Genomic DNA, 23,361 nt, shown 5'->3' on the forward strand with positions numbered 1-23,361 from the left:
ATAAGGAATTCTACAGTTGGAAGATCACACATACCCGTGACCTTTGATCATCACATATGGAGAACTCAAACTCAGGTACGCTTCCGCTTATGATTATGATTATGTTTTATTTCTTAATGATTAATATGATCGGTTCTAGGATTTATGAATCAATTGAATCCCTAACAAATAGGACCTGCTCCAATATCATGGAAGACAAAGAAGCAAACTACTGTGTCAAAATCCTCAAGTGAAGCATAATATCGAGCAATGAACCAAGTTGTTAGTGAAATCATCTGGTTATGCAGCTTATTATCAAGTTTACAAATTCACTATGATTGTCCTACTGTTCTACATTGTGATAATCAAGCTGCAATCCACATTGCAGCAAACCCAGTCTTCCACGAAAGGATGAAACACATCGAAATGGACTGCCATTTCATTCGTACTCACTTGCAGAGAGGCATAATCTCCACCGCCTATGTTCACACCACAAAACAACAGGCTGCTATATTCATCAAGGCGTTACCATCCAGACAGTTTCAAGATCTTACAGTCAAGTTGGGTGTTCATAACCCCCACACTCCAACTTGAGGGGGCATATTGAAGTATTTAATATTAATGTCATAGTTAACTGTCATATAATTCTCTCCTTACTGTCACGCGAGCTATCATAGGAAAGATTATAGGATCTGCATTATTCTGTTTCAATAGTAGATGATTTGTAGGAATCTATAATTATCATTCTTTTTATTAGCTTTCCTTTTTAGCTTCCTCTGGTTTCTATTTACTCTTGTACAAATTCTTTGTTGGCTTAAATGCAGTTTTACCCCCCCTATTTTGAAAAATGCGGAATTTTACCCCCCCTATTTTAAAATGTGGAATTTTACCCCCCCTATTTTATAATTTGTTGGATTTTGCCCCCCACCAAAATTTTGCACAAAATCTGCTTCTGAGCCTCAAGTTCAAAGCTACGCACAGAACTCAATTTGGATCATTAATTCACCAAACTGGTACCGAAACGACCGCAATCGAGTTAGTTTTCCACAGAATCAAACTCCACTAAATTTGGAGTTACAGAGAGAGATTAATTACTGTTTTAGTGAAGGTGTGTTCAAATTAATTATCGTATGAAACTACTACTGGTATTCTCGTCATTCCTCTCACCCTGTAGCTCATTTTTTAATACTATTTACATGTATGGAAATCTATCGAAATTACCCTTGTTGGCATTTCAATTTCGTTGAATTTGGAGTTACGATGTGTTCGGTAGAAGATGTTGAATTTGAAGATCACAAGTAGATTTCTGCAAAATTAGTAATTGGACAGACCTTCACTAAAACGGTAATTAATCTCTCTCTGTAACTCCAAATTTAGTGGAGTTTGATTCTGTGGAAAGCTAACTCGATTACGGTCATTTAGGTAGCCATTTGGTGAATTATGGATCCAAATTGAGTTGTATGCGAAGCTTTGAAGTTGTGACTCGAAAGCAGATTTTTTGCAGAATTTTGGGGGCATACCTTCACTAAAACGGTAATTAATCTCTCTTTGTAACTCCAAATTCAGTGGGGTTTGATTATGTGGAAAGATAACTCGATTACGGTCATTTCGGTAGCCGTTTCGTGAATTATGGATCCAAATTGAGTTGTATGCGAAGCTTTGAAGTTGTGACTCGAAAGCAAATTGTTTGCAGAATTTTGAGGGACATACCTTCACTAAAACGGTAATTAATCTCTCTTTGTAACTCCAAATTCAGTGGGGTTTGATTATGTGGAAAGATAACTCGATTACGGTCATTTCGGTATCCTTTTGGTAAATTATTGATCAAAATTGAGTTGTGTGCGAAGCTTTAAAGTTGTGACTCGAAAGCAGAATTTTAGGGGGGGGGCAAAATCCAACAAATTATAAAACAGGGGGGGTAAAAGTCCGCGTTTTAAAACAGGGGGGGTAAAATTCCGATTTAATCAAAACAGGGGGGGCAAAACTGCATTTAAGCCTTCTTTGTTTTATCAATCAACATTAGAGGTGGGAATAGGCTAGGCCGAGCTAGGCTTTGCCAAGCCTGAGCCTGGCCTGTCAAAAAATCGAAGGTCTGAGCCTGGCCTGTGGCCTATCATAGGCTTAAATTCTAGGCCTGAGCCTGGCCTTTTGAAAGTCTGATGTGGCCTGTTAGCCTGTTTAAAAGCCTATTTCATATGAACATATTTAAATAAATAATTATATTTATTTTGAAATATACTTATGAACTAATAAAATAATGTTCCATTTGATATTTTAGAGAATTTGACTATATATGTCATCATATTTCAATTCTAGTTTATAATAATACATTTATATATGTTAAAAACTAATGTAGATTAATAAACTTAAATTACTTAAAAAGTTAATAGATTTATAATTTAATCAAAGTATAAATTTTAATATATAAATAATAATCGTAATAAAAATATTATTCATGTTAACTTAAATAGGCCGGCCTAGTAGGCCTCAAAGGCTTTTTTAATGGCCTGCGGCCTGGCCTTTTTAGCTAAATAGGCTTATAAAAAAGCATTGGCCTGCTCTATTTAAAGAAATAGGCTGGCCTGGTCTGAGCCTATGTAGGCTAGGCCTTAAGGCCATGTAGGCCGGCCTGGCCTGTTCCCACCTCTAATCAACATACAGAAAATACACTTTTCTCAATACCATTGATTCAGTCGAAGCTCGTGTTCAGTTAATGGAAGTTTGTTCACGCGCTAACAGTCATCTCTCCGATGACCATTTCTACATGGCGTTGAAGTGTGTTGATGCAATCGACAGAGATTACTTGGATAATCGTTCCACAACCGAGAGAGATTACTTGGATAATCGTTGACCATTTCTACATGTGTTGATCCAAAATGCTTTTTATGGATCTTTAATTAATTAAATGATTTTGTAGAAAAATATTAATTAAATGAAATTGACATAACTACCCTTTTATTTATAAAATGTTTGAGTAGTGGTAATTGGTTTTTTTCCGAATAAAAAGGTGTATCTTCATAATTTAGACCTTCATAATTTAGACCTTCGTATTTTTATATGGGTCTAAATTAGCAAATTCATGACAAATTTATCACATAAACCTTTATAATCTGAAATAAATTAAGTAAATTTTACTGAATAATAAAAATCAAATAAAAATGATTTTTCTTTGGTGAATACTCCGGTACACATATTATGTGAACGTGTACCTGTACACCGTTAAGGTGTATACTTTTAATTGGTCCATGTGTAATAATAATTTAACATGTTATTTCAAGATTTATTTAAAGATAAATTTTTTAAATTACTCTTTTAATTTACAAAATTTTCAAAATGATACCCATAGGGATTATTGTAATTTTAAAATCTTGAAACATGTTTCAGTAATTTCTTCAAAAGGTGAAAAAAAAAATCTCTATTTGTCAAACAATTTCTTTCTCTTGTATCTCTGTTATCTTGTTATCTGTTCTTCAATTTTGGCCTCACTCAAGCGCCGCCGCCTCTCTCCATGGAAGAACAACCGTCGAAATAATGCTTTTAGGGTTTTCTTGTCTCTTTTCTCCATTCTTTAATCTTTTAAATTTAGGGTTTCCAACTTTTAGGGAAATTGGTCTTATTCTCTCATCTCTGTTTTCTATATATTGTCGTGTGAAGATTTGGTGCCAAATTAAAGTTTGACATCTGGTGTCAACGGATCCCGACTCATATATATATATAGAGAGTCAAAACACAAGAAACAAAAGAAACTAAACAAGGCTCAAACAAGTCATAGGACTAGACCACCAACTATGGCAGTTCAAAGCTAAAGTACTACTCGTCGCTTTCAACCACTTATAAAAAAAAATCTTGATCTTGTCTAACATATGATGCACCGAACATGCATCATATGAGCAATTTGTGGTTTCTTTCGGTCCACACAACCCGATATCATAGTATTCCAAGAACACAAATCCAATGACAAGGGAACATGCAAAGCTAGATACTTTATTTTGTTAATACTAAATATCGGTGAATCTCCGCGACCGCGGGTATCGTGGGGGTTTATGAGGATGGGGATGAAAACAAATATTCCCCCGTGAAGAAGGTGATGGAGGCAAAAACTCTCCCGCATGCACTTCGGGGTGGAGAACGGGGAAGTTTCCTCTGCACATTTTCCGCCCGTTGACATGTGCCTCTTTCTTCACAGATATTCACGCGCGCCTAAAAATATCAAAAAGAACATCTCTAACCAAATCATGCCTGTATTTGAATCTCGGAGCTCCTTACAATGAGTTGTGTGCTCCCTGAAAGTATCTAGGCATGCCTTACAATGAGTTGGTTGCTTATATTTTAGCAAATCAAATATACCATAAAAAGTTAGTACCATAATTGATCGATTTATTTTTTAGCAAAAAATACGGGTAACGGGTACGGGTATGAGTACTTAGGTACCTATAGGGTATGAGGACAAGTGCAAAGATTGTTATCCACGCGGGTATGAGGATGTGTACGAGTATTTTTTCAAACTACGGATATGGGGATGAGTACTACAATACCCTACTTATTGTCATCCATAATCTTTTCAACATGTGTCTCCTGACGTTTTAAGTATCAATGACAAATATATCCGGTAATTTTTTTAATATATTTATGAATACCAATATAAAAGAAAAATATTTATCAATATATTTCTCCTATTGTATATAAAACTAGAATTGAAAAATATAAAAATGTTAGTTATTTGTTGGAAAAATTGAGAAAATTTAAATTAGGATAAAAATTTACTTGTTTAGTGGAACAAAAAGATTAAAACTAGGTCTATTTATTCTTTAGAGTTTAATTGTTGTGCACCGTCGGTGTAAAAGTTTTTTACACATACATCCAATGACGCGTTGCCACATCACTTAATGAATGTGACACTTCATGTGTTTTTAATTACCATACATGATGTGTCGTTATATTATTGGACGAATGTGCAAAATAACTTTACACCGACGGTGCATATAATTTTTATAAGTATTATTCATAATTTTTATTATTTTTTTATAAAAAAAAGACGTTAACAAATTATTTATAAAATTTTAGTTTATAAAAACGTAGAAGAGAAAGAAAGAGTAGACACATCACACATGTGATATGGTGGAGAGAGAATTGAGTTAAGCCATCACGTGTTGAAGGAGCATAATATTACTGTGCACCATATTATATCAATCTAAGGGTAATTATTAGGCGGTAAATGGCGGCATAATGATACTTAAGGCGGTAAACAAGAAAGAGCGGAAGTCAAGAAAGAGAATCGGGTTTGGGCTTTAAATTATCTTTAAATTATCCCAGTTTGCCCTTCGAAAATGACCACTTTTTTGGTTAGCAAATTCGGGTTTTATGAATCGAACAAATAAAAACTTCGGTTTTTAAAAACCACTCGCTCTGTCCTTCGGGTTTTACGAATCGAAGTATGTTTATATAGAAAGCAACCTCTCACATTCTTCATCACTTTCAATACTTCATCCCCACACTACCAAAAGAGATCCCAAAATCCAATCCGTTTTTCACTCAAATCGCTGCTTAAAATCAAGTTTGGAACGTTTGCTAAGGGTTGGAAGGCGATTTGAAGCACAATATTAAGGTAATCTTCCGTTTAATTTCTTTTATTTTCAACTGTCATATATGCTAGGTTGGTAGGTTTCTGACACAAAATCGTTCGATTTATGGAAAAATATCTTCACACTCAATACAATCTTATAAACTATGATAAATTCAAACTATAATTCAATCAACATTTAATCCTAACACCTATGGTTAACATTATTCATATGGAAGCATATTGAATTTTACTTACACATTTTGTCAAACACTTAGTGTACACCATAATACCATCTAATTGCATACACAAATTAAACCTAATATCACATGCATTCATGTTAACATCTAACTAAACTAACAACTAACCATTAATCAACAATTCAAACATAGAATTTTGAGATAGAAAATTACTCAGGGAGGGAAAAAAACGTAGAAAAGAGTGAATGTGATAAGAAAAACATGGAATGAGAAAAGAGTGAATGTAAATGCATGGAACTTACTTGATTAAGAATGGTTTGAGATAGGATATTGAAGTTTTCCACAAAATCGCTCTCAAGAAGAAGAAGGAGTGGTGTTATTGGTGTTTAGAAGAAAAAACGTAACTGAGAGGTTATGAAATGCTTCTGTTTCTATATCAGTTAACTTCGGTTAACAAAACTCGAAGTTAAACGCGATCGATTTCTATTAACCGAATTTTTTTAAAGTTCGATTCGTATAACCCGAAACACCGTGCAGGGGCAAAAACGTAAGTAAGGGGGTATAAAAGAAACGTGGGGGCCTAAAGAGAAAATATCATATATATATATATATATATATATATATATATATATATATATATATATATATATATATATATCTCCAGGTTTCCGATTTTTCATTCATTCATTCATTCATATCTCTCTCTCTCTCTCTCTCTCTGTTGCTCGCTCCCTCTCTCTCTCTCTTGCTCGCTCCGCTCCCTCTCTCAAGGTATGTATGTATGCATTTTCATTCTTGTTCTTTCGTTTTCAATACTTCTAGTTCGAGTTGTTTAATTCATAATCTATCTTTTTCCTTTCAATCTTTTCTCTGATTAATTGTTTAATTCATAATATATCTTTTTCCTTTCAATCTTTTCTCTGATTAATTGTTTAATTCATGATCTTTTCGCTCTAGGGTTTTTATTTGTTGTTTTAGGGTTCACGACTTTCATAATTTCTTCTTTTATTTTTCAATTCAATATATTATGATTATTGTTATTGAATTGGGGATTGTAATCCTTCTTTTCAAATAACAATCCCTCGATATACAATACGGTCACTGTTTGTGAATTTGTGTCTCACTCACGTTTCTATAAAACAACTTATTGCACAAGCGCTTATCATAAGCTTTTACTTTCAAACACAGAATTAACTTTGAGTGTTACTGAAACTCTTAGGGTTTTATTATTATTATTATTATTAAATTTGTCTATCTATTTGTTTCCTGCTTTTAACAATATTTTTCTTTCATCTAATTTTACAGCATTGGATTATGGATAATCTTGGTAACATGAGATATTCTAGGGATTACTGCTTGGCTTACCGCTTGTATAATCCTGACTCGTTTATTTCGTCTAGCACCGCAAAGTGTTTCACTGAGCCTACGAAAAAATCATGGGCAAGTTTTTTCTTGTTAATGTGTTAGCAATGCTCTTGATGTTTTTGTTTATTTGTCCATGTTTTACTTGTTTAATATTTAATATTAATCTCTAAAATCTCTAATCTTGTAGCTTGCCCTTCTGGAAGATCAGCTGGAATCAGACATTCGATTAACTGAACACGTGAAGGGGAGGCTGAAGCTGTTGCAGGAATCTGGTGCTGATCCTGAACATATTGTAAGTTTTTCTGGAAATGTTAACAATGTTTGTGCTGGGCTTTTTAGCAATGCTTTTGCTCCAAACATTTTTAGTTTCTTTGTCCATGTTTTAGTTCTTTAATATTATTAATCTCTAAACCCTGCAGGCTAGAGTCCACAGTAAGTTACAGATTATGCTTGCTAGCTTGGAAACTGATAAAGCTGAAATCGAGCTTGAGAAAAAGGACATAGCTGAAGCTCAAAAACATGCAACTAAAGTTTCAAAGCAGCAGGTGAAGAGACCAAGGCAGATAGCTAAACCTGGAAAGCAGTCAACTGAAGTTCCAAAGTATATGGAGATAATAAACAACACTGAAGTTCCAATGCAGCTGGTGAAGAGACCAAGGCAGATAGCTAAATCTGGAAAGCAGACAACTGAAGTTCCAAAGCAGCAGGAGAAGGAACTGAGGCCGATAATAAACAACACTGAAGTTCCAATGCAGCAGAATAAAGTGTTGGAGGCTTAAGAAGAAAGTCATCCAAAATGTGGTCAATCAGTTTATATGAGTACCATGTATTATACTTGCATCTAGCAAGTGTACTTGTAATCTTTCTAGGTGTACCACAATTGCTAGGTGCATGTGTCTCGGTGTATCCGTGTCTTATTATTCTTACTTATATCCTATAATTAGTGTACGTCTAATATTGTGTGTAATATTATGGTTTTAAATCATTATCAATGAAGTATTTGTGTTGTGCAATCTATTTCTGTTCAGTGCATGAATTCTAAAGTTATTGGATATGTGTGAAATTGTTGAGCCTTCTTGATAATGGCACAACCTGTTCATCATAGAACTACTCTGATAGGAGACTTGTTACTCGTTTAGTTTATGGTACTCGATTCTGGTATCCAACTTCTTCTAACTCTGTTCGTTCTACTTTCAAACCTAAGGTGAATTTAATATTCAATTCCGTTTGTTTGTCTTGTTTATCATATAGGCATTGTTACTAGTGAATGTGAGACTGCTTAAGACTTTATTTTTCATCATGGTATGTTTTATATGGACTTATTTGAGCTTATGTACCTCATCACTTATGAGACTAGTTTGCTCTGTTTGAGTATGTTTGATGGTAAGATTTGTGTCCTTTGGATTAGTTGGTCTTTTGTTGGTGATTTTTATATTAGTTTATGATGATATTTTGCACCTGAAGCTGTGAAGGCTTATGAAGGAACATTGTGAGGATAGTTTGGGTTCAATCAGATTTAGGTGAAGCAGTTGCATGTATTACTGCCGGTGGAATTGTTTCATTCTTGGAAGAGATTGGTGAAGGTATCGTTGGTTCAGTTTTGTCATTTTCTTCGTTAACATTTCAACATTTCAGTTAAATGCTCACAACTTTTCATACGTTTATTCAGTCAATGCTGAAAGGCTAATTGTGGTTTTATAAATTATCTATACAGATTCACAGTGGAAGATATGCAAAACCTTCGGAAGCAGTGCAAGTCGTTGATGTTCAATTCGGAATCTCTGTCTCGTTTGAAAATGGTTAGTTTTAGAAGTTTTTTCTAAAACAAATGAATGTCAAGTCGCCACTTCTAGTATAAGCTTTCAAGTTTTATTATTTCATTTGTGCCCCAAAAAAAAATTATATTCATTTGTTCAAATTAGTAAAATACATTATATACAAACATAAATTCAATATTGCAAAAAATAATGCAAACAAACTCACAACAATTAATAACATAAAACGCTAAAATATAAATTATGATTTTGTGATTTTTTATTTTAAGGCTCACAATAATTCTCGACCTTACCTGCAAATCAACGGTGATGTCAATTTAACTATTAATCACTTTCTTGCCATCTCCATCCTTGAATTACTACTATTTATAAGACAAATGATTAAATCTAGTCCTCGCTTGAACTCTGATCTAGGCACCAACTTCCACTTGCATCTAGTAATCCGTATACTAGTTTCACAAGCTTCTCGATATGATTATTTTTCTTGCATCAAACTACATTTTGTAGTCCATGCAAGATTCACTTTTAGGTAGCTTTACAAGTTTCTTATAACTTCTTCAACCCCCCGGAGGGAGCATCAAGGAGGAGTTCCTCTGAGGGCTCAAGGATCTGTAGTTTCCGTTACGATAATTTTGTCGCAGGGACCTTGATCTAGAGAATGTGTACTCCCTTCTCTGTGGGGGAGATATAGTGGATCCACGCCTTCTATAGATACTCGTCGAAGTTACACAACTTAGATCAGAATCTAACCGTTTGGATCTTGCACTAGAAATGGCAGCACAAAAGTTTTGATACCGAGGAAGTAAATATTTTTGATAACTGTAATTCAAGTATGTGACATTCCCAACTTAGACGATGTGTGACCCAATACACAAACCTCAAAAATTGAACCGTTTGTTCCTAATCTTAATCTCCCTTCAGTCTCTTCTCTTGTAAATTGTAATATTGCCTTTTTATATCAATTTCCATTTCCACACAAAAACAGCATCTCCCATAATTTCTATAGTGCTTGTTCTTGTGTTTACATATGGCAGATACTATGGACCTCTCTGAAGAACTAAGGCTGGTCCTCAAATCCTTCGAGGACACAGGCATTCCGGTTCAAGCCTGGACAACAACCGAGCTCGCGCGACATTTCATAACCACCGAGAGTTTCATCGCCAGTGTCAAGACAATTACTCGTAGCAACAAGATTGTCCATGACAATGTAATGTCCTTGGCAATTCAACGCGGTTTCTGGGCTGAAAACCGCAAATGTGCTCCCATGGCAATGATGAAGTTCTGTATCTTTCTTAAATCCAAAGAAGGGTCTGAATTCCTTGATTGTTTTCAGAAGAAAGCCGAACTTTCCACACGCTTTATGGATCTCTTTAACACGGGATATGCATTGATGCTTGTGCGTCAAGTATCGGAGTTGGAAGCTGCGAGGAAAGGACGGATAGCAGAGATTGAAGCTGATATTGCTGACCATCGAAGTAAGATTGTGTTGTTGGAGAAACAGCTGGAGAAGGAGATAGTCGAGGTTGAGAGACGATATCTCCCTGCTTCTCAGTATGTTCCGTTGGACGAGCAAGAGTTATTGAAGAGATGTTATGACATGTATGTTGATGAGTGTACAAGGAATGAGGAGATGATGAGGGAGTTGGATCAGGAGCTGATTGAGTTTATTAAGTCTAAGTATGAGAAAGAGGTGCGTATGCTGTATATCAGTGATTTCATGGCGGACGAGAAAAGGAAACGTTTGTTGAAAGTTTGGAATTATGAGAGGATTAACAAAACAGGTGATGTCTCACCTTAGTTGTACTCTTTCTAGATGTTGCATTTTTTCTTTGTTAAGTGTTTGCAATTGAAAATTTAGAAGTTATGTATTGCAGTAGTAACACAAGGGTTCTAACTTTATGTTTATTTATTTAAGTAAATTGACATTATGTTAAACACTCATGATTATGTATAGGTTCTTTTGGGAACAGGATTTCCTGACGTTATTGTGTCACCCTTCGATCTAAAATTGGTGGCGGAGATATTTTTTTTATGCATAAAACTGTGTAACATCAGAAAATCCAGAACTGTCTGATCTCGAATGAAAGGTTGCAATCTAATACTGTGTGAAAATCTTAGGAATCCAAATCCATTTTTTTTTTCTCTCTTCAACTCTCCCTTGTCCCTTTGCCGTCCAAGAGTTGTTCAGTCTTAGTAAAAAATAAAATCAGATGTTTTGCCGCCGACTCAAGGATTAATCCCATAGCATGCATGCCTAAAGGGTATAAGTTTTGAGAATACCTTGGGGGTATTAGAATTTATGAGGCCTATACTCAACCACAAAAGTTAGCTTGAAAGTTGAGGTTTGCACTACACTTATAAAGGCTATCTATGCCGTATCTCTAGCCAATGTGTGACTTCTAACACACCCCCTCACGTCCAGAACTGAACAAGCTGGAACGTGGAATCAACAACAACGGGTGGCCCCAATATGGGAGGTCTCCACAACAAACAACAAATGGATCTAGGATAGATTCTGATACCATATTAGAATTTATGAGGCCTATACTCAACCACAAAAGCTAGCTTGAAAGTTGAGATTTGCATTACACTTAGAAAAGCTATCTATGTCATATCTCTAGCCAATGTGGGACTTCTAACAGGGGACCTAGGGTCAAAGATTCTAATTATAGTGGGTTAACACAAGATTAGTTATGAGAAACAAAGTAAAAATTGAGCCAAGGAAGTGATTATTTACTAAGGATCAATTGTTAATAATAATCAAGAAAAACATGTGAAAAATGAGTTATCAGTCTATCACCAAGAAACAAGAGAAAGGAAAACAAAATCTCTTATATGCTTATATATCACACTTCTACATGACTTTCCTTCACAAATAATTTACTCTCTTTCATTTTTTCATCAAAACTAAATCATGCAACAAGATTATGGAAAAACTTTCACAAATGCACAAAAGTGCAAAACGTTGTTGTAAGAACAAGACCTCTTATGTTCTTAAACCAAATGCACCCCATCTCCTTCTACTTTCTTTCTTCATCTTTAAGGTGTTTGAATCTATAAGTTTTTCCAGAGATTTTCCCCTTCTACTTCGAACTCTTCCTGCTTCTTTCAAAAGCTCAAACAATCTTTTCTTTTCGTCATCAACATCTGGATTTGCAGTTCCAAGCTTTTCTTCTCTCATTTTGAGTATATATTCCAATATTTGAATGGCATCTTCAACTCTGTAATAAAATAAAATTAAAGAGTTATTTTCATCCACCAAAAAGCAATCATACTTGTAAAATTTTTGGACTCAATTTACCATGGTAAATTTGGAAGGTGAACTAGATTGTGTGACTGCGCCAAATGCGTGATTCCTTAACTACAAGACATTTGGATTCTTGAGTATAGGATTTGGATTAGACGCATTCAGGCAGTCATGCGGTTACTAGTCTCGACTGTCCGATTTAAACAAAGAGAAAAAAAAAAATTGTTTACCTTCCTAATGCATCGTAAGTTGCAGCTAGGTTGCTATACACACCAAGAGTGTCCAAATGATAGGTTCCACACTCCCTCTCCAAGATCTCTCTAGCTTCTTCAAAATGTGTAGCAGCCTCTTCTATTTTATACAGTTGAACGCACGCCAAACCCATCTGGTTCAACACAAATCCAAAAAACGCAGATTTCCTTTCCCCGCCGCCTCTCAGCTTGGTGACAGCATTGTCAAAAGATTTCCAAGCATCCACATGCCGACCAACCATGTAGAACATCACTCGCATCTGAGCTTCTATTCCTGCAACTGTTCTATATTGTCCAGGGATACCTTCCAATAGTTTCACCGCCTTTTGCAAGAGCTTCAGCGCTTCCTCGGGCTCGTTTAGAGCTTCATAGATAGCAGAGATTTCAGTTAAACCACTTGCAATCTCTCCGGCAGTTATTCCAGACACAGGTTTACTGTATATCCTTAATGCGTTTTCGCAATAGGATATCGACTCTCTTAATTTTCCTGTCTTGTAGTAAAGATCAGCTAGTCGAATGTACACTAAAGCCACAGAACTGTGATGTTCACCCTTCGTAGATTTGAACACTGTCAATGCTTTCTGATAGGCAAAAACAGCTTCGTCAAAACGACAAAGCGACGTGTAAATATCTCCAATGCTAACATCAATAGCTGCAATCTCAGTATCTTGTCCGTTAGCAATCATTGACATGCTGGCTAGGACAAGGTGCTCGAGTGCTGGTTCATAATCTCCCTTTGCTTCGCATATAAGAGCCATGAGACGCCGGTCTGCTGCTTCTGTAAGGGAAGCGGGTGAGCAATGCTCCCGATGAATTTCAAGTGTTTTCTTGCAGAAGTGCTCTGCGTCGTCGAATTGCATGGCTTGAACATGGGCTTCAGCTAAGTATCTGTCATTCAAGGTAACCAATTAGTTAGAAATCTTTTTAGCACCTTTTACATAATTATCAATTTAGAAAACATTGATCAAAATCAATTAAAGACCTACATGTTTATTATGCAAAACAAACATAGAACATTAAAAATTATGGCCCTAAATTTGAAAAAATAACTAAATCGAGTGACGTTGTTCAATTAAAAATACTAAATTATCAATTTACAAATTTTTCACAACAAGTTTTTCACATCTATGTAGAAGCTTCATTTTGTACCTTCTAAGAAACTCCGACAAAAGCAAAACTAATGTGAGTTTAAATACCAAACCAAACACACTCTAGATTAATTGATTCTTGCAATTTCAATGACTAGTACTAATTATCTTACATGCTATTTCTGCATAAGAATATTTGTGAAAGAAACATAACTACATTCTAGTATATGTACTATGAAGACAAGACAAAAACATGTTTAGTCATAAGTAGTGTTAACTTTACCTGCAAGTTTCTGCAACTCTCGGGTCAGACTTACCCAAAATATCCATTTGGATCTTCAAACCCGACTCATAACACAAAATGGATCTATCCAATTGTCCACTCATGGAATAAGTATCACCAAGTTGCATATACCCAGAAAATTTCACCATAGCATGACCCGACCCGTTTTCAACATCCAACAACAAAATAGACCGTTCCAATTCCTCAATAGACACTCAATCGCTGGCTTCTCGTGTGCTCCAATATCAACTGGATGTATTATATTAACGGTTGATTATATTAGTTCTTATGTTGTAGCTATTAGCACTTGTTCTCCTGGGGCAAATGAATGGACAACTGTTAATTACGAAAACCGCCCAGAATTTTTCGGGAGCATATGGAATAAGCTTGTCTTTTGTAATGGATTATTTTATTGTTTGAGCCTCACAGGTTGGCTAGGGGTGTTTGATCCAGTTGAATGTACTTGGAGTGTTCTGGAAGTACATCCACCAAAATGCCTAGTGGAGGGTTTTATTGCCAAAAACTGGTCAACAGAGCACGAAGGGAATATATTTCTAGTTAATGTATGTTGCGGTGATGACCCGACTGTATTCAAGTTAGATCAGACGCAAAAGGAATGGAAAGAGGTGACAACGCTAAATGGAGTGACACTTTTTGCTAGTTTTATGTCATCTCATTCTAGGACTTACGTCACTGGATTAATGAGAAACAGTGTCTATTTCTCTAAAGTCCGTTCCTATGGAAAGCGTTGCATATCATTCTCTCTTGATGACCATAGATATTATCCCAGTAAGCAGTGTCGTGACTGGGTAGAATGGGATGCTTTTGAGAACATCTGGATTGAACCACCGAAAGACTTTGCTGGCTGGAACTAAAAAAAATTAGCAGAGCAAGTAAGCATTTCTAAAATCAATTTTGTGTAGAGCTCTTCTTTTTGTCATTGACGCGTGTAGAGCTTTTCTGTTGGATACATGCTTTTGTAGGCTGCAGACATTTATGGAGCTACTAGTTTATGCATGAAATTTTCTTAGTCTTTTGTTAGATACATACAAATTATTCCATGTTGCATGCAATCTTATTCTTGTTGAGTTATATGCAAATCTTACGGATTTTTTCCAATGGTTACACGTGCATTAATTGCATCTCCAACTATTATCTACATTTACTGTATCTTATACATGAAATTGTTGTTGGTACTGAGTACAGTTGAATGTGCATTTCTGACAGTACAATGTTGCTATGAAATATTACAAGTGCGTCATTACAGTCAAATGTTCTAAGTTAGAGGTTCAACTTAAACTACAAAACTGTGCGTGCATGTATTTGTTTATGCATAATACACGAGTCATATTAAATGAGAGCACTAGTTTGTTGTGAGAATGAGAGAAGTGATCATCATAAACCAAGTAATGCATAGGTTTTAAAAAACGGTCGCGGTCACGTCTCGGTTTCGTAAAGGTTTTCGCGATTTCGGTCCGTACAGGTGTTATGACGCTAAATGCGGTCGTCGCGGTGTGAATTAATCACATTTTGTTTTTTAATATAAAAAACGGTGATAACGGTAACGGTATTGGCACCTGCCAAAACTGTTTTGTCGCGTCCGTTTTCACGGTCGCGGATCTTTATTTAAAACCATGAATTGTTAGTCAGAATCCATAATCTCATTTGAAGTTAAATACTAATTTATACTAATTGTTTTTTAAAAAAGTCGGGGTGTGAAAATTGTCAAGCTGTAAACTTTGCATTACGTTGTTACCTTCTCATATTACAATTGCATTTTAGTAAACTTTGCATTACATTGTTACCTTCTCATATTACGTTGTAAGTGTATCACTTTGACTTTGACCCTCCCTTCTTATCTTATAGAATACCCTCGCAAGCATTGATACCTACACACCTCCATCCCTGATAGCTTGAAAACCCCTGAACTGGTGATTGCTAAATGGTTATTTATCTGCTTGTTAAACATGTTGTCTTGTCCGGTTGAACATATCATTGGATTAATCTGTTGATGATTACTTATATCTTATTTTCAAATGAGGTGTGGGAAAATTGATCTTTGGTTTGTGAAATTGAAATACTACATTTAAGTATAGTAAACCTTTCTTTGCTTTGCCATATGTGGAGGAACATCATTGTCTAACGTGATATCTATGTTTGAATGCAGCATTTTGACTCGAGTGCAAGTGCTTTCCTATTCTCAATGCACAACGCAGACATTTCAAGATTTGGTTATTTTGTCTGCACATCTTGAATTTCAATATTAAAATAAGTATAAATCCGGACAATAAAAGAGTTTGCAATAAGAAATCAATTGAATTTATACCTAAATTGTACAAAATACAAAACCAAGCATTCGTAAGGTAGTTCCTCGACTCCACCTAACTTAGGAAAAATAAATTACAAAAATTGGCCTTGGAGTTCCTTGACCTCCTTGTCTCCTCCTTAGAGTTCTCCTAACTCTAGAGTGGATATTAAAAGTTCTGAATATTTTTGAATGAATAATAGTGGATGAAGAAGACTCTATTTATATATTTTCAGTTGGATTTGGGCTTTTTCTGCGTGTCCATCGCACCCATCGTGGCCAGAATGGCGTGTATTTTCGCCTCATCGTGGTACGATGGAAGATTTGATCAGGATTTTCTGCGTTCTTTTCAAGTCATCATCGTGCCACGATGACAAGTCATCGTGGTACCATGGAACAAGTTTGTTGCAGATTTTCTTCAATTTTAACCGCATTCTCATCGCGCCACACTGGACCTCATCTTAGGTACGATGGCTTGCGCTGTTTATTATGTTTTTGCCCTTTTTGTTGCGTTTTCCACTTTTCTTGGTTTTGGGCCAAGTAACTTCACTTTTCCAGGTATTTATTTGCTTCTGGGCTTCAACTGTTATTAAAACTACCTAAATTACTACTAAAAACAACATATCATTGTAAAAATGCATGTGACTAAAAAGTTTGAATAAAAAAAGTGACTCATAAAATGCATATTTACTTTATATATTTATCTTATAATTTCTTTTATATATTTTGCTTTCAAAATTTAATTATTTTCATTACTAAATTATACCTATAAACTCAGTCATCCTTAAACATAATTTGTGTCTCTTTCCCTATCGTATTTGAATTATGTGCAGTTGACCGCATGTAGTCAGTAAATTTGGGCCGTCTTATCAAGATCAAACGGTTCAAATTTTATGATTAATTTTAAATATAAACTCGGTCCTCCTTAAACATAATTTGTGTCTCTTTCCCTACCGAATTTGAATTTTGTGCAGTTGACATGCATGTAGTCAGTAAATATGGGTCGTCTGGTCAAGATCAAACAGTTCAAATTTTAAGATTAATTTTAATTATAAAATTTGATTTTAAAATTTGAACTATCTAATCTTGATCAAACAATTTACATATAGTCGACTGCACTGCGGTCAATATATTATGATTGCAGTGAACCCCAATCCGTCCGTACTATGTGTCATAGAAGCTAAGAAGTTTCTAGCATACCATCACACACCACATGTGGAAAGAAAAAATATCTAAGAAGTTTTTTTGACTAAAAAACCATCTAAGAAGTTTATTACCTCTATCTTTGCCATACCTTAAACACCAATATTATACATACAACCATGGAAGTTTATCCTAAGAATTTTCACATTGCAGTTTTTCCATGGCTTGCTTTTGGTCACATAAGTCCATTCTTTGAGCTTGCTAAACTTATAGCTCAAAAGGGTCACAAAATTTCCTTTATTTCAACACCTAGAAACATGAAACGTCTCTCTAAACTACCTCAAAATTTACAACCTTTGGTAAACTTGATAGAACTTCCACTTCCTCATATAGAAAATCTCCCTAAGAATGCAGAAGCCACTATGGACATTCCAACACACATTGTTCCATATCTCAAGAAAGCATTTGATAGTCTTCAACAACCTTTGATTGAATTTTTGGAAAAATCCAAACCTGATTGCTTCATATATGACTTTGCACCTTATTGGTTACCACCAATATTATCAAAGCTTGGCATCTTAAGTATATTTTTCTCAATTTATAGTGCATTTGGTATGTCTTTTGCAGTGGAATTCATACGTGGAAGAAAGTCAAATGATGATGACAGTATTCTTTCTGCTGTACACTATGAACAAAATGAATCTGGTGTTTCAGATAAGCTCAGAGTCAAAGAAACCTGTTTTGGTGCTGATTTTATTGCTATAAGAAGTTGCATGGATGGAGATTGAAGGTAAGTATATCTTGAATCACTTGAAAATTTGAGCAAGAAAAAAGTTATTCCAGTTGGATTATTGCCACCTTCACTACAATTCAGTGAAGACAAAAAGGATGAGAATTGCTATACAATCTTTAAGTGGTTGGATAAACAGGTACTCCCTCCGTTCCTTTTTATTTGTCGTTTTAGATTTCTATATGCCAACGCACAACTTTGGTTACTGATATCTTTAAGTGGTTGGATAAACAGGAAAAAAAGTCGGTGATTTATGTTGCATTTGGAAGTGAAGTGACATTAAGTGATGAAGAATTTTTTGAGATAGCTAAAGGATTAGAGTTATCTAGTTTTCCTTTTCTTTGGATTGTGAAAAACCAAGTTAAACATGATTGGCTTGTTGAGAATCAATTAAATAAGAATGGATCACCACAGTTGAGAATCTTAGCACATGAGTCAATTGGAGGATTTTTAACACACTGTGGTTGGAGTTCAGTGATAGAGAGTCTTAAATTTGGATGTCCACTTATTAGGTTACCATTTGAAAATGAAGAATGTTATCTCATAAGTTTGAAGAGATGCATCATATTTTCTTTTTATGGATCGTAGTGGAGCAGTCGTAAGTTGCTTTGCTTTTTTACTATAATGTATTTCTTATTATTTTCAAAAAGAGTTAGAGGCGGTTTGCTAACAATATTGCTTGTGAGAAAGATTGAAATAAGTTTCAATTATAGAATAATATAATGTGATTCATAGATATTAGTTTTTCATTTTTCATCATTTGATCAAATTCTTTGAAAGTATGTACCAAATAACATAGTCGCTTATTCTACTCTATGTAATTAAACATAACTTATATTTAACAATAATACAATTTTTGTGTTGATATATTAACCTTTTTTCCTCTCAAACTTTTACTTGGTGAAATTTTATCTCAACTTTTATTTGTGAGGATTTTTTAGTTTATTGTTCAGTTTACATTTTTTTAATTGCTTAATTCTTTTTTTTTTAGTTTTTTTTCTTTGCGAGGTTTACCTCCGTCCAATTTTGTTTATGTAATTGAAGTGTGGATTGTTTAAATAATTACGAAGAAATTTGTTAGTATAATTCAATAATAATCATCAAATTACCAAGAAATATATATTTCATCAATCAAAATCACCATTGTTAGTGCAAATCAATAATAACCATCAATTACTAATATATAAATCGTTATATTTAACAATGGAGAATGAGCACACAAAATAAAAAGAAATACATATATAATTAGTATAAAATGTTAAGAGTTGGTAGACTAATTTATACTTTAGAGTAATTTTTACCACAATTTTTTTAATGATTTATTATCGTTATAAGAAACTTGATCTTCTCATACATTCATTTTTCTTATTGTAACTAATTTACAAATGAATTAAGGTGGATTTGTGGTTTTATTTTCACGGTTACTTCAAAAGACAAATTTAATTGAATATAAATGAATAACTGCTCTATCACAAAGAATAGGTAATATCAAAATTAAAATGTTTTTTCTTTGTTACAAATTTTTTTTTTTGACACAATTTTTTTCTGTTACAATTAAAATGATGGTTTTGTTGTTTTAATAATTTTAGTGATATTTTCCTTGAAAAAATAAGTGATATTGTTGTAGGGTAGTAAGTAAAAATTGTCTTCAAACTTGTTTGATACTTTACTACAGATGAATAAAAAAAAATAGTTTGTAAAAAAAAAATAGTTTGTAAAAAAAAAAATTAGTACATATAAATATGGTATTATGAAATGTACAAAAAAAAAATGGTATTATGAATAATAACATAACATAGTGGAAATGCACTCAAAGATATATACTCACATAAATTGTCGCTTTTCATCGACTTTCTTAAGCATCAAAGATGCAACAAAGATAAAAGTAGAAGTCCCTCTTTAATTCTTTTATCCTAATTCACATGAAAAAATTGTCATATATACGTTAAGAAATAAAAAAAATAAAAAATAAGAAAAAGTTAGAAAACAAACATTATATCAATAAAAATAAGGATGTCTAAAATTTTCACACAATATGTAAGAGTAACATAATTAATAAGTTGCTATATATATATAGAAACTAATAAATTGTGAAGAGATGAAGAACCTATTGAAGAGCTGCCATTCAATAGTTGATTGGGGAAAAATGATGATGAAAACTCAAATTTGCACTACAAATTAACATTTAGCATTTGTGCACAAAATCATATATTTATACACACAATGGTTAGGGATGAGAAAAGATGAAGGTTTAAAGGATTGTATGATAAATTTATTTGTCATTGTTAAGGAATAAGAGTTAAGGAATATGAAAGAATGGTAGTTTTAAAGTTGGTGTGACAAAGTTAATTTTTTTTTAAAAAAATAATAGCACAATAGTAATTAATTAATAAACAATATAACTAAAGTATTTTTTTCATAAAATTTATTTATTTATTTTGTCAAGCATGAATTTTTTTCGAGGAGTAATTTTTTTATTTGGTTTATTTATTTAAAGTAAAATTTTGCAAATTGCAAATCATATTTACGCATACATGATTTATATTTTATGTTTGGTAGTGTAAAATATGAAAGAGCATATATCTATTCATTGTTCTTTTGTAATTTGATCATTTTTTTCTTTCATTATTATTGTGAGCCATTATTATTGTAACATATAGATAATTACTTTGGAGGATGAATCGACACACAAAATAAATTGTGGGACAAATTTTAAATAGATATGAGAAACTCTCTAAAGCATGCCACATCATCACAATGCTTGCTTATGAACAACTCAACCTTCCTTTTACTAGTAAAAGATATTAATTGTATCGAAATTAATTTTGGCCCAATCCCTTTCTTTCACTATATATTTCATTAAAATCGGTTTCATGCATTGAAGTTTTTGTTTGCTTTGTGTTGCAATTAGCAAGTAAATTAATAAAAAAAAGAAAAAAAAGGATCTGCATCCATGGTCCAGTTTATATGGAGATGATGGTATCCTTTTGCTTTAATTCGAAAATATCCAGGAGAATAGGAGAGGAATAAACATGGTATCAATATGGAGGAAGACAACCGAAAGAACCGTTGCCGTGGTTGTTGGATGGAAGAAGATGGACTTAGATCTCTCCGATTTTCCCTCGTGTTTTCTCTCTTTTTCCTTAACCTAAAGGGTTGGTAAAATACAAAGAATAAAAAAAAAAAGAAAATCAACGTTTGGATTAAGGAAAATGTGAGAAAACTTGAGGAAAAATTGGAAAAATCCAAATCCAGAGGGTGGAAAGTTGAACACTTAAAAGAAATGATAAACTGTGAAAAGACACATGGAGTAACTTTTAATCTTAACCGTATATTTTTATCAAATGGTTAAGATTCATTTTTATCATTATCATATAAGAAATGCATTCTCATAAGATATGGCATATTGATCACCGTCGTTTCGTGATCAAAATAATTTTAAAATAAGTAGTACAAGGTAGAGTAACCTTGGTCGTTTCGCAAGGACTCACAATCGGTTTAACAATGTTAGAATCAATTTAAAGGTTACAAATTGGGGGTTTTTAGGTTTGAAAACAGTAACAACAATAACGAATTTAATCAATGTGAAAGTAATCAATCCATTGGTTTTAGGAAATCTTGTTTATCATCTATCCTAGGTTCTCATAAGATTGTTCGTTAGTTTATGCTGGGCTGATTATAGAACTAATTTAACAAGCGAAAATCAATTCTATAAAGAATCGTTGATTAAGCACCAACGTGTTCAATTGACTATGGGGATGATCAAGCGTCACCGATAACATAGATAAAATCATAACAATAATTCATTCAGCCCCTTTTTACAAGCGAAAAAGCATATATCAATTTCTATTCAAATTAATTTATACAAGCGATGAATGAATTCAAATGGTCTCGATAGTATGAATATGAAACAGAATAATTAAGCATCAATTGTATCAAACTCATACATAAAGAAGGAGACACGAAAATTGATATATGATAAGCATAAACATATGAATTGATAATAAAACCGAACCTCAAGAATCAAGAACGGAATTCCTTACACCAATGGATTGAAAATAAGCTTAGTTCTCCATGAAGGTAGTGGCTGCTAGGGTTGTATTTCGTGAATGATGAATTGAATCCCCTAGCTGTTTTTATTCAGTTTAAAAAGTACATGGAAACGGGCCTTAGAATAATTGGGCCGAAAACATAAAGTTGTGCCGAAAGTTAATAATTTAATTCACGTCTGGAACATAAATGTAATTATTCGACTTATTTGCGCTCCGAATTGACTTTAGGCTTCAACACAAAAGTTGTAGCTCTCTGTCTCAGCTTTCCACCGCATCTTCCCGCGCCTCAATCCGATATTTGTAGCTCCAGTTATGACCTACAGACTAAGAAGGTGTCAAGTTATTATTAATTCAGAAAATAAGTGACGAAGATAAAATAAAGCTAGAAATAAACTTAAATATAAAAACTCATTAAAATAGTGAAAATAATAAAATAAACCATAGGAATACTTAAGTACAATAGTAGAAGAATGTGCGTTAAAATGCACTGATCACCTATATATATTTTGAAGGAAAACAGTAACTTCGTATTTAACTATGTTACCAATACATATGGGTACTTCAATAAAGAGGTGAAAACTAACTAGAGATGTGACCACATTTGTTAAAGCATGAGCAACCTCATTGACTTATGGAAACTAGTGACAACATTTTTTGAATAATATCCCTAAGCTCAGACGCGTTAGGATGCTAATTATGGAAACTAGTGACAACATTTTTTGAATCAAGTTCAAAATCAACATTTTTCGGATGCAAGTCATGGACCCAATTGAGAGCACTGAGTAAGCCTAGAGCTTCTCCTATATCGACATTAGTAATTGGCGATAACCATTATGTTTTGGCCAAAACAAACTTTTCTTGATCATCTCGAATGCACAAACCTATTACAATTTTGTTCAGCTATTTCGAGAATGATGCTTCTATATTGCATTTGTACCGACCTATTGGAGGTTTTGACCAACGAATTGCACTATTATGTTGTCGTTGATGAGATGCAAGTTCTTGTGATTCTGCACACCTTTACTATTAGCGCGTGCACATGCATGTTGAAACGGTTCAACCTTGTCTCTCCAAACCTCGTCATTTCTTTGTTGCCAAATAATCCATAACAAAGCCATGAAGAGTTGGGTAACTTTTTTTCGCGTTCTTTTAATGCTTTGTGGAAGGTTCGTAAGAAATTCATATTTCACCAAAACTCTAATCTTCAACAAAATCGACTTCTTCAAATTGCTAGCCAAGATAAACTTGCTACTTATATGGATTACTCTAGTTCCACTATCCATACCAAGTGGGAGCCCCTCCTAGGGATATCCTAAGTTTAAT

General features: G+C 33.9%; 5 protein-coding genes across 5 annotated transcripts; 4 read left to right on the forward strand and 1 right to left on the reverse strand.

Annotated features, from left to right (window-relative positions):
• Nucleotides 1–6,415: 6,415 nt before the first annotated feature.
• LOC123906882 lies at nucleotides 6,416–8,117 on the forward strand. Its single transcript, XM_045956898.1, has 4 exons — nucleotides 6,416–6,510; nucleotides 7,045–7,179; nucleotides 7,292–7,396; nucleotides 7,524–8,117. Exons 2-4 carry the CDS (start codon nucleotides 7,054–7,056, stop codon nucleotides 7,881–7,883), a joined length of 591 nt encoding a protein of 196 aa, XP_045812854.1. The 5' UTR covers nucleotides 6,416–6,510; nucleotides 7,045–7,053; the 3' UTR covers nucleotides 7,884–8,117.
• A 165-nt stretch (nucleotides 8,118–8,282) lies between these two features.
• Nucleotides 8,283–10,833, forward strand: LOC123906877. The gene is made up of 2 exons (XM_045956892.1): nucleotides 8,283–8,687; nucleotides 8,819–10,833. Exon 2 carries the CDS (start codon nucleotides 9,907–9,909, stop codon nucleotides 10,675–10,677), a length of 771 nt encoding a protein of 256 aa, XP_045812848.1. The 5' UTR covers nucleotides 8,283–8,687; nucleotides 8,819–9,906; the 3' UTR covers nucleotides 10,678–10,833.
• Nucleotides 10,834–11,698: 865 nt separating this feature from the next.
• On the reverse strand, nucleotides 11,699–13,897 carry LOC123906876 (protein KINESIN LIGHT CHAIN-RELATED 1-like). Its single transcript, XM_045956891.1, has 3 exons — nucleotides 13,749–13,897; nucleotides 12,357–13,265; nucleotides 11,699–12,100 (listed from the first exon to the last, which is right to left on the reverse strand). Exons 1-3 carry the CDS (start codon nucleotides 13,895–13,897, stop codon nucleotides 11,866–11,868), a joined length of 1,293 nt encoding a protein of 430 aa, XP_045812847.1. The 3' UTR covers nucleotides 11,699–11,865.
• Nucleotides 13,898–13,900: 3 nt separating this feature from the next.
• On the forward strand, nucleotides 13,901–16,033 carry LOC123906878 (F-box/kelch-repeat protein At1g57790-like). The gene is made up of 2 exons (XM_045956893.1): nucleotides 13,901–14,641; nucleotides 15,916–16,033. The coding sequence occupies exon 1, from the start codon at nucleotides 13,901–13,903 to the stop codon at nucleotides 14,621–14,623; it is 723 nt and encodes a 240-aa protein (XP_045812849.1). The 3' UTR covers nucleotides 14,624–14,641; nucleotides 15,916–16,033.
• A 1,339-nt stretch (nucleotides 16,034–17,372) lies between these two features.
• On the forward strand, nucleotides 17,373–18,574 carry LOC123904345 (putative UDP-rhamnose:rhamnosyltransferase 1). The gene is given in 2 exon segments (XM_045954023.1): nucleotides 17,373–18,125; nucleotides 18,221–18,574. Coding segments are annotated over 2 exon segments (1,104 nt in total). The 5' UTR covers nucleotides 17,373–17,375.
• Nucleotides 18,575–23,361: the final 4,787 nt, after the last annotated feature.

Source organism: Trifolium pratense, linkage group LG2 (assembly GCF_020283565.1).
Source record: "Trifolium pratense cultivar HEN17-A07 linkage group LG2, ARS_RC_1.1, whole genome shotgun sequence".
Lineage (NCBI taxonomy): Eukaryota > Viridiplantae > Streptophyta > Magnoliopsida > Fabales > Fabaceae > Trifolium > Trifolium pratense.